Raw genomic sequence first — 12,377 nt, forward strand, 5'->3', positions numbered from 1 at the left:
TAAATGTTGTTAAATCGAAGATGGTAACTTATAAATGGCTGCAATAATGTTAATGCTAATATGTATGTACATATGTACATACATATCATACAGTACATTAGTACTGTATAGTAGGGACCACAAAGGAATAGGCATGGCCCACAAAATAATATCACCCAAAAACCAGCCTCAATTTCTCCTGACGATGATGAGACAGTATTGGTTAGGTAAAACTAAGCCCAAACAAGCTTTCAGATCGACCCAAAATGCTTTCAACAAGTTGCTACAGAATTTTTTAAAAAGTTATTTAATGGAATTTTACTGAATGACTGGGTAACTGACTGACTGATTCCTTCATACAAGCGTAACTCAATAACAGCTAGGACTACAGGCTTGATTTTTTCACTGTTTGACATCGCTTCAGCCCGAGAGGTGCCTTTGGGAATACCGCTGTACGTACAATGCATTCTTCATGGACTTACCAGTGTCCTCCTTTGTGTCCCATTCATCTTTGCTGACAGCAAAAAATGTTGATCTGGTGGTGGCACATGATGGCTTCCCTTCATAACAGAAATTGTCTGTATTTTTCATAGTGGCTATAAAATTATTATTTGTTAGCAGAGGTGCTTTTCAAACAGTTCTTGATTCGTACTGCTGTGTAACAGGTTGAACATAGCCAACAACGAAGCATAATGAATACTTCACTTTTCAGCCGGACAATAATCGATATAACTGGGGCAAGCAGCACCATTTCTTTCGGTATTTGGGGATTGCAGAGGTGCTTTTCAAACAGTTATTGATTCAAAATGCTGTGTAACAGGTTGAACATAGCTGACAACGAAACGTAATGGATACTTCACTTTTCAGACGATAATTAATATATATAGCTTGGGCCATTTCAGATGTGGTATGTGTGGGTTCACCAGTCATAATAATTATTTATAAAAAAAGTCTACAAACAAGTACAAAGTACTCATGGATTTTTCAACTGGAGTATATCTGTAGGTACATATAGGCAAGCTCTCTTGTTTCACACCTTTTTTGCTACTTAGCTATTCCCTAGTTTCACTACTTTTTGATCCCTAATCCAACTACAAATTCTAGTTTTTTCTTCTACTTGTAAATTAAATGACCATGACATCATTAAGAGTATGACATCGGTTATACATACAGTAACTTGTTTACATCTATCGTGTTTTAAGCTACACAACCAAGTCACAGCAAGTGGATGTTTAATTTGCAACAAGTTTACTAGCTGTGATAGTATCATTAATAGAACAAGTCTCTTTCAATTCTGAATGGTCAGGTTTTCATCATTGGCTAAAATAGCACTACCCTATCTATGAACAGCTGCACTTGCTGAAAGTATTGAAGGCAAAATATCTTAATGTGACAGGTGTAGGCAAACCAACTAAAGATTTAGAATAGTGTGTGCATACATACAGCTAACATCTTGCAATTTGGGTAGTAACATTGTTAACAAAGCGATGTGCATAGAAAAGAAAATTCTGTACATTATGTAATATGCTTATTATGACGCGAAATTCTTTGTATTTAAAAAAATTGCAATAGTCAATCAATGTGCAAGGTAGAATTTTTGAACAGTCATATTTTGCTCTCTTCACCTGTTTTTTGATTCTTTTCCTTACCTATTTTGTTCAATACTTTGCCTGTCACAATTTTGTGTATTGCTGAGTATTTCAGAATCTAAATAGCTCAAAAGTACACGTGACTGCTCTATTAGAATATTTTGTAACATAGTGACTGCACTATTAGTGTCTCGATCTCTAGTTACCCTTCCTATGAGCATAATGTTGTTCTGATACTATGTGTGACTGTTCTATTAGAGTATCTCATGCAAAATGTGCAAAGTTGCTGTTCCTGAGCACCTGCTTTTCCAACTTCCACCAATTTTGTCAGCATTTTGCTAATTTCTTTTGCCAACATATTTTTCAAATATTTGCTGGCAATATCAACACATCCCTACTGCACAGCTGACAACAGTGGTTCAAATGTGAAGAGTTTAAAGAGTTAGATATGGAGGTCTCTCTTTTATTCTTGGTGACTGTTCTATTAGAATATTTCAACCCTGTGATGTTGCAATGGGTAGTTTTCTCGATGTTATTTTATCAGTTTTCTCTGCAATTTTTATGCAAAAGATTTGAGCTGCATTGATACACACAGATTAATCTTCAGGTTATGCCCATTAGCAGTTTACACAATGCGCGACCAAAATTCAGTCCTTTTATCATACAGTACGATCATTACTGTATAATTATTAGGGATCATGGAGGTTTGGACTTTTCTGGCAAAACATATCACCACCTCACAATACCTTCATGATGCCTTGGCAGTATCGGTGATGTATAAACAAATCCAAAAATGTCTTCAGAAGGCCAAAAGTGCTTCAGATATGTTGCTACGGAATTTTATTTTTTGGTTAGCAGAATTTTCTACTGACTAACTGCCTGCCTGCCTGATGCTTTCGGACAAGCATAACTCGACAAATGCTAAGGCTACTAGCTTAATTTTATACAGTTTGACATCACTTCAGCCTGACACGTGCCTTTTGGCATATCACAGTACGTAAAATACACGCTTCTTGCACTTGTATTAATACATCTTTGCTTTATGTACATATGCCAATTTTCAAGGCAATGTAGGCATGAATTTGCAGATTTTTCATACAGCTTGATACATACACTTACTCTGGGGAAAGAAACAAAATAATATAAATCCATACTGCATAGGAATTTTACTCAAACTTGATAAATATGTGGGGTGCCAAAGGTGTTTGCAGCATAGAACATGGAGCTTTGTTAGTGTGAAAAACCATGTATTTTCTTAGTGCACTATCTTTGTTGGCCACACGTAATACTACCATGTGTGTCGGTATGTTCTGTGAATACACATTTTTATGTACACATATAGTGTACTCCTGAATGTGTTGAAGCATACTTTACCTACTGTATTATACACAGGTCCACCTTCATCTGTTAGTGACTTTTATGCTAGAAGAGATTGTTCATATTTCTTTGTAAGTTTTTCACCTGCTACTGGTGACCCAGTTTGTGGACCAGTGTCACATTCTTTTCGTGTAATTCCATCTGATTTTGAAGAATTTGATATACCACGTTATGAATTGGATAGATTATCAGACACTGATTACGAAATCTCTGACGTAGAACCTAATAACTATACTTTCTCTGTTATTGGTTTAAATAATGCTGGTTTTGGACCAATATTTAACTCAATGATGTTTACAGTTGGAGGTGATTTTAGTGTACATGTGTATTATGTTTATGTATGTTTTGTAAGTTCACGTGTAATAGCCACTTCACAGTTCAGTACTTTGTGACTCTTACAAAACTTATAATCCTGTCTATTGTCAATGAAACATGTACAGTAAACAATATTGGTCTATACCAAAACAGCCAAGCTGTGAAAAAAGGGTGTGGCCAGAAAAAACCAGGGTGAAAAAATGTGAAATCCAAGGTGGCTGCCAAGAAATGGCTATGATGGTATATAAGTTGAGGATAAAAAATTTGTAATAATTCTGGTGAATTGTGTTTCCTTCTCCAAGGTTCACTAGGATTCGACACCAAATTCACCTGAATTGTCGATACTAAAATTTTTGCCACCATCACAGCCATTTTTTGACCACCACCTTTGATTTCACATCATTTTTACCCTGGCTTTTTGGGGGGCCGCATCCTTTTTCACAGCTTGGCTATTTTGGTATAGCTAGATATCACTTCTTTTTGTAATTGTATACTCCAAAGCCAGCCTGTGGCCAGCTTTGGAGCTTCTTTTACTTGTCCGTTTCTTTACAGCAGAAAGGAGGAAGTGATCTAGTGCTGAATTCTGTGGATGTATTTTTAGAATGATGATTTTTTACAATAACAAAATTAATATTATCACACATATCCTCTATCCTACAGGCTGGCTTGTAGCAGAGATCTCTACAAGGTAACTTGTTTGCAGCTGAACTCTCTACAAAGTGACTTCCACTCTACATAGCTGGATTCTCTACAGGATGACTTGTACAGTAGCTGAACTATCTACAAGATGACTTCTTTGTAGCTGAACTTTCCACAGGAGGTTGTTTATACAGTAGCTGAAATCTCTACAGGGTGACTGTTTGTAGCTGAACTCTCTACAGGGTGACTTGTTCACTAATTAATTCTACAAAGCGGGATTTGTTTGCAACTGAAATCTTTATAGGGTGACTTGTATGTAGCTGAATTTTCTACCAGATGACTTGTTTGTGGCTGAACTCTGCACAGGGCGACTTCCTTGTAGTTGATCTCTCCACAGGGTGATTCATTTATAGCTGAACTATCTACAGTGTGATGTGTTTGTAGCTGAAATCTCTACAGGGTGACTTGTTTGCAGCTGAACTCTCTACGAAGTGATTTTTGTAGCTGGTCTCTCCACATTCCTTGTAGAATTCTCTACTTTGTAGCTGATCTCTCCACAGGGTGACTTGTTGTGGCTGAACTCTCCACAGGGTGATTTGTCTGCTGCTAAATTCTCTACAGCGTGACTTGGCTGTTGCTGAACGCTCTACTGGATGACTTCTTTAACTGAACTTTACAAGTGATTGTGTGTGGCTGAACTCTCCACAGAATGACTTGTTTGTAGCTGAACTCTATTTGGTAACATGAACTGGGTGACGTTTTGTAGTTGAACTCTACAGGTGACTTGTTTGTGGCTGAACTTTGCACAGGGTGACTTCTTTGTAACAGATCTCTCCACAGTGGTGATTTGTTTGTAGCTGAACTCTCTACAGGGTGACCTGTTTGTGGCTGAACTCTCCCCACAAGGTGATTTGCTTGTAGCTGAATACTGTTCTGGATGATTTTTGTAGTTGAGCTCTACAGTTGCGTTGTTTTGTGGCTGATCTCTCCACAAGGTGATTGTTTGTGGCTAAACTCTCTATACAGGGTGACATGTTTGTAACTGAACTGTCCACAGAATGATTTGTTATAGCTGAACTTTCTACAGGATGACTGGATTGTAGCTCTCTATGGGGTGACTTCTAACATACAGTAGCTGAACTATACAGTACATCTATTGCTGAAATCTCTACAGGGTGACTTGATTGTAGCTGAACTCTCTACCACGTGACTTGATTGTAGTTGAACTCTCTATTGGGTGACTTGTTGTTAGCTGAACTCTCTACATGGTAATTTGATTTGACTTGTTTGGTGCTGAACTCTCTACATGGTGACTTGATGATCTCTTTATGGGGTGACTTGTGCCATAGCTGAACTTTACAGGGTGACCTTTCAGTGGTTTATAAGGAATCAGATTGAGTTTATTTTATTTACAGGTATTTATTTATTTATTGCTTACAATACCAGATGCAACATTACAGAATTAAAATAACTATATGTGGTGTTGAGGATCAGATGGAAACATGTGCCAACTGCTCAAACTAAATACTTACAGTACTGGTTAATTACTTAACTACAGTACATGTAGACAACTTACAAAGACACTTACTTTACATTAAAATTTACAGGGAAGGTTACACTATGAAAATCAACTAGGTGTAACAGTGTGCAATCGAGATATTCTAATAGCGCATTCACCCTATTAGAACGTTCAGCTACAATCAAGTCATCAAGTAATTCAGCCTATTGTCAGATGATTCCACTGACTAGTTTGCCTGGTAGGCATGCCAAGTAATACCTTTTATCAGCAAGACTCAGTCGTGTGCTTTTTACTAGGGGTGGGTGGTATCTCAGTTATATCGCAAAACCGTGATATTACATTGACACAATACCAGTATCGTGAAAAATTATTGGTAACGATATCATCACGCTATCATAATTACCATGGTATTAGATCTATACCGTCTGTATACCCGTAGTAACCCACCATAAAACAATACTAAAACATGGTGGGACCATGTCACACCACTGCCATTGTAACAAGTTATTTGTCAGCAGTAGATGATGGAGGCAGCTATTCAGATGAGCGGTTATCGTCGTCATGTTCTGATGCGGATAATGAGTTTGAAAAAGAAAATGAGGAAGAACATGAAGATGAAGAAGAAGACTTAGATGACCCTGGTAATAGTAGTACCTCTTGTGGAATAGACTGAGAACTTGCACATGCACACACCACACTGATTATGTATCACGCACACCCATAATGATTGTAAGCGTATGTTCTAATTATATTGCACATGACGCATGCGCACTGTTGATCTGTACCTCGTTTTGTCACATGGTGTCAAAAGTGGGATATGGCAGCTACTAGCTACAACGTATCGCTTCAACCTCCTCCTACATTTTGTTTTGACGAACCTGACCAATGGCCCAAGTGGCGACGCCGTTTCGAACAGTTCCGCGTGGCGTCAGGTCTATCCAATGAGGATGATGTTCGGCAAGTTAGCACGCTCCTTTATTGCTTGGGGGAGGAAGCCGACGATATTTTAACTTCCACCAACATTACAGATGACGACAGGAAGAAATATTCTGAGGTGATGACTAAATTTGACGGCCATTTTAAAGTCCGTAAGAATGTTATTTTTGAGCGGGCACGCTTCAACAGGCGTGAGCAGGAGGAAGGCGAAACTGTAGAACATTTTATTGCCAGCTTGTACCAGCTCTCTGAAGATTGTCAGTATGCCGAGATGAGGAATGAGATGATCAGAGACAGATTGGTAGTGGGAATTCGTGATGTGGCTTTATCGGAGAGACTCCAAACTGATGAAAACTTGACATTGGACAAAGCAAAGAAATTGATTCGACAGAGAGATGCGGTCAGAGAGCAGCAGACCATCCTTAAAAGAGGAGAGAATTCATCACTCAATTATGTGGGGAAAAGACCTTTAGGCCGGCAAGCCAACAGAAGCTCACTGCCGAATTGCTCACGGTGCGGCAAGACTCACCAGAAGAACCAGTGCCCAGCCAAGGACATCACCTGCTATAAATGCCAGCGTCGTGGCCATTTTGGCAAATACTGTTTTTCCAAGACAGTGGCTACAGTATCAGAGGAGAACCTCCCAGATGACTCATCTGAGACATCAGATTCTCACTTTCTAGATGCAGTCTCCGACCAGTCTGCAACAACCACAACCTGGCACATTCGTGTTAAAGTTAATGGCAAAGAAGTGGTATTCAAAATCGATACAGGTGCCGAGGTAACAGCCATATCCAAGGATGTGTACAAGGCCATTGGTCACCCTAAATTACAACGCCCGAGCAAGGTACTCTGTGGCCCCAATAAGCAACCACTGAATGTACTTGGTCGCATCACAGTTCACCTGGTATACAAACAACGCAGTTTACGTCACCACGTTTATGTTATCGATTCACTTAACCAGAACCTACTTGGACTACCAGCTATACTAGCTCTAAACATTCTATCAAGAGTGGATGATCTGAGCTCCACTTCTACCATCCCTTCAGAATTTCCTGACTTATTTCAAGGGTTGGGCACACTGAAGATGGAATATGCGATAAAACTCAAGGCTGAGGCAAAGCCATATGCCCTCAGCACTGCGCGACGAATTCCCATCCCATTAAGAGATAAAGTGGAGCATGAGCTCAAACAAATGGAAGCCACAGGAGTTATTAGCAAAGTCAGCCAGCCTACTGACTGGTGTGCTGGAATGGTGGTGGTCCAGAAGAAATCTGGTAACGTACGCATTTGTGTCGACATGAAGCCACTAAACGAAAATGTACTCCGTGAGACCCACCCAATGCCCCATGTCGATGACACCCTTGCACAACTTGCAGGAGCAAGAATCTTCTCAAAACTGGATGCCAACAGTGGGTTTTGGCAGATACCCCTGACACCCAGCTGCAGACATTTCACAACCTTCATAACACCGTTCGGGCGCTACTGGTTTAACAAACTTCCTTTCGGAATTTCCAGTGCCCCAGAAGTGTTCCAGAAACAGATGAGCACCATCCTAGAAGGGTTGCCAGGAGTACTCTGTCATCTAGATGACATTTTAGTGTACGGCAAAGACACAGAAGAGCATGACTCTCGACTGAAACTGGTCTTAGCGAAGATCCGTTCTGCTGGGCTCACCTTGAATCCTAGTAAGTGTGAATTTACGAAAAGTTCTATTACCTTCCTTGGTCACGTCATTAATGAGAAAGGCATATCTGCTGACCCACAGAAATTACTAGCCATAAAACAGATGTCACCTCCTTCAAACGTTAAAGAGCTTCGGAGGTTCATGGGGGTAGTAAATCAGTTAGGGAAGTTTTCCCCAAATGTTGCAGAAACTTCTGCCCCATTACGGAAACTTTTAAGTACCAAGACGGCATGGCTGTGGGGACCTGAACAAGAAACGTCCTTCAGACACTTGATATCCGATCTGACAACTCCAACAATCCTCACCTTTTATAATCCTATGGCGCCCACCAAGATCTCTGCAGATGCCTCCTCATACGGCCTTGGGGCTGTCCTGCTTCAATCAAGCAATTCAAAATGGCACCCAGTTGCATATGCATCACGCGCGATGTCTGACACAGAGTCGCATTATGCGCAAATAGAAAAGGAGGCCCTGGCACTTACCTGGGCTTGTGAGAAATTCAGTTGCTACATACTTGGGAAACATGTCATCCTGGAAACAGACCATAAACCATTGGTCCCAATACTCTCCTACAAACAACTGGATGATCTGCCACCACGGGTGCTAAGATTCCGTCTCAAATTAATGAGGTTTGACTATGATGTTGTTCATGTGCCTGGTAAATATCTTTATACTGCTGATATGTTATCCAGGTCACCACTGCAAACTCCTTCTGATGAGCGTACCCTGGCCCAACAAGCTGAAGCTGAGTACTTCATACAAGCAGTGACACACCATTTGCCAGCCAGTGAACCACGCCTAAACACCTATCGCCAAGGACAAGCCAATGATTCAATTGTAAGTAAAGTGATTACTTACTGCCAGTCAGGGTGGCCCCACAGGCTCCAAATTCCAGAGAACCTTAGACCATATTGGGTTGTACGAGGACAACTTAGCTTATACGACAACCTCCTACTTTACGGTAGCCGCATTGTTATCCCATCTACGCTACGCAATGAGACTTTAGCCAAAATCCATCAAGGCCACCAAGGCATCCAAAGGTGCCATGCCCGCGTAGTGACTTCGGTTTGGTGGCCAGGTGTCAGTCACGCAGTGGAAACCTATGTGAAGCACTGCTCCCATTGTCAGAAGAGATATGTGCCGCCTAAGGAGCCCCTCATTTCTTCAACACTGCCAAGTCGTCCATGGGACAGAGTAGCTGCAGATATCTTTGAGCTCAACAGCAGTCACTACCTCATTGTCGTAGACTACTTCTCCAGGTATCCGGAGGTATGTCAGCTGCAGTCAACTACCTCAGCTAGTGTAGTCAAAGTACTCAAAGCTATCTTTGCGAGGCACGGAGTTCCATCAGTACTGTTTTCTGACAATGGTCCCCAGTTCAGCTCAACAGCTTTCAAGGACTTTTCCTCCCAGTATCATTTTCAGCAAGTTACCAGCAGCCCTCGATACCCCCAAAGCAATGGGCTAGCTGAACGGACTGTGAAGACGGTCAAAGCTCTTTTGACCGACAATTCTGATCCACATCTAGCCTTACTTAGCTATCGTGCCACACCACTTCCATGGTGCTCAATCAGCCCGGCAGAGTTACTATTTGGTCGTAAGATTGCCACAAGCCTACCACAAACGGATGATCAGCTATCACCAGATTGGCCTTACCTGGCAGCTTTTCGACAAGCTGATAGTGCCCACAAGTCCAAACAGCAAGTTCAGTTCAATCGAAGGCATCGTACCAGGCCATTGCCGGAACTGCCCCCAAGTACTCCAGTGTGGGTGAGGACAGGGAAGCACCAAGAACCAGGAAAAGTAATTGCAAAGGCTAATGCGCCTAGATCATATGTCGTCGAAACGGCTACTGGGAGAAAACGGAGAAACCGGCATCATCTAGCACCCAGGCTTAAGATCTGTCAAGACAACAGCAATGAACATTTCAGATTTGACTCGCCAGTTTCGCACACTGTCTCTCCAGAAGCCCTCCCTGCGGCTGAACCTCATCTTGAAGCACCAAGGTCTCCAATCAGGACTCGCTCCATGACTGGCACAGCTGTTAGGCATCCCCGCCGATATACTTGAGAAGGGGAGATGTGGAATAGACTGAGAACTTGCACATGCACACACCACACTGATTATGTATCACGCACACCCATAATGATTGTAAGCGTATGTTCTAATTATATTGCACATGACGCATGCGCACTGTTGATCTGTACCTCGTTTTGTCACACCTCTATCGACCATGTACGTATCAAGTGGAGCTGTCATCAACTTTATAACGTCTGTGAGTAATACTGTCAATTCGTGTACTTTAGTTGCAAAAAATAACTCAAAGTCAGACATTTGGCGCCATTTTGGGTTAAGACAAATAGACGGGAGGATTGTGGAAGTGGACAAGCCTGTTTGCAGAGAATGTTTTGTGGAGGTATGTGCGAAGCTAGGTAACACTAGCAATTTATATTCTCATCTTAAAACCAAACACCCTGATTTGTATGCTGACCTTCAGAAATCATCACAATCGAAAAAACAGAGTAGTGTCCAACAAAATTCAGACCAACCATTAATCAAAAAAGCTTTATTGAGGGGACAGAAACTAGTAACCAATTCTAGGGAACGTGTAAGGTTGACTAAAAGTGTGATGTATTGGCTTGCAAAAGATTCTCAGCCTGAATATGCTATTGAAAAGCCCAGATTTAAATGTATGCTGAAAGCTTTTGCTCCTAGGTATGAGCTGCCTACTTCAGTCGCACTGCTATACCTACATTATTTAGTGAAACTTATGATAAACTTAACGCACATTTTCTAGTACTGAAGTCAGCTTCTTCTCAGCAACTACTGATCTCTGGACATCATGTGCTAAGGATCCATCTCTAAGCTACACAGTCCACTACATAACACCAGAGTGGCAATTATGAAGTGCTTGTTTGTGTACTCGTCATGTAGTAGAGGATCACACAGGAGAGAATTTAAAAGAGTCGTTGCTGGAGATTCTTGATGGATGGGGTCTTGATGCAGAGAAACAAGTTGCCATAACAACCAACAGTGGCTCGAATATCAAGTTAGCATGTAGGCTGTTGAGGTGGACAAGCTAAGCTGCTTTGGCCACAATTTGGACTTAGCCATATCTAAAGGCCTCTGAGACTACTCCATTGAAGAAGTTCTACAAGCGTGTCATCAAGTTATTACAAAGTTTTCACAAAGTTGGAAAAAACTTGTGATCTAGCAAAATCTCAAGCAGAAAATGACCTACCAGCTCATAAATTGAAGACAGATTGTACAAAAAGACGGGGCTCAACTTACGTATGACATGATTAGTGCATAAACGATTACTGTGAAATTCGAATGTCCGTTCATTTGGGAATATTCGAATATAAAATCATAAGATTCGAATCCTGTTGGTGGGTACCCAATTTATATAATTAGGTCACATGCAGCTGAAAATGGTACAGCGCCAGATGTCAACTTGTCAACATATACTTCGCTATTGTTTACACTTAGATAACAGCCTGTTCTCTACAGTCAGGTGCATGCGAAGCCAAAAATGCTACACACGATGGCTAGCACGCCAGGTGTGAGGTTGATTACAGTGATAAAACTACTACTTTGCTGCTGTTTACACTCACTATACTGTCTATATCAAAGAGTATTTCAACAAGTAAATGCATAGAATCCTCACAACAATAGGTCTTACTCCTTAGATTCAATATATTAAAAATTTTAATTGTGGGTTTAAAATATTAGAAACATTCCAATAATTCACAGTTTTTCATATGAACATTCGAATGCTCAGTTCTAGCATTTGTTTATGCACTAGACATGATTGCTCGGATTTCTGAGCAACAGAGACCCATTTGTGTTGTGTTAGCAACTGATCAAAAATCTGTCAATTTACTATCATCTCTAGACTTCAACGTCATTAATTCAATGATTTCTGTGCTGAAACCATTGAAAAAACTGACAGATGTACTTGCTGCAGAGAAGAGGGTGAGTGTTTCAGCAGTGAAGCCATTAGTTCAGAGCATTTGTAATAAAATATTAGCACTCAATAGTAGGCACCGGCCGATTATGCCAGCATAATTTAAAGCATAATAGGTGACCAAAAGCATCAAGCATAATGCCAGCATAATAGGGACGATGTTTGAAAATTTAATTAAAATGCGCAATACGCTCGCCTGAAAGAAAGCAAATATTCACTGCCAATAGTATTATTAGTGCATTTCATATTTAAAAACATGTAATATAACTTATTAAACCATTTCTTTGTTGGTTATTCACACTTTGCAGAAATAAGATCGAGATACTCTAATAGAGCAGTCACTTACTCTAATACAGCAGTCAGGAAAGG

At 40.7% G+C, this 12,377-nt stretch overlaps 1 protein-coding gene across 1 annotated transcript in view; it reads left to right on the plus strand.

Moving 5' to 3' along the window:
• The window catches only part of LOC136253666 (phosphatidylinositol phosphatase PTPRQ-like), a 36,192-nt gene that overhangs the window by 9,744 nt on the left and 14,071 nt on the right, over positions 1-12,377 (plus strand). Inside the window, exon 6 of the mRNA XM_066046329.1 lies at positions 2,961-3,251. Coding sequence (XP_065902401.1) covers positions 2,961-3,251 — 291 coding nt within the window. The remainder of the gene's footprint in view (positions 1-2,960; positions 3,252-12,377) is intronic.

Source organism: Dysidea avara, chromosome 1 (assembly GCF_963678975.1).
Source record: "Dysidea avara chromosome 1, odDysAvar1.4, whole genome shotgun sequence".
NCBI classification, from domain to species: Eukaryota; Metazoa; Porifera; class Demospongiae; order Dictyoceratida; family Dysideidae; genus Dysidea; species Dysidea avara.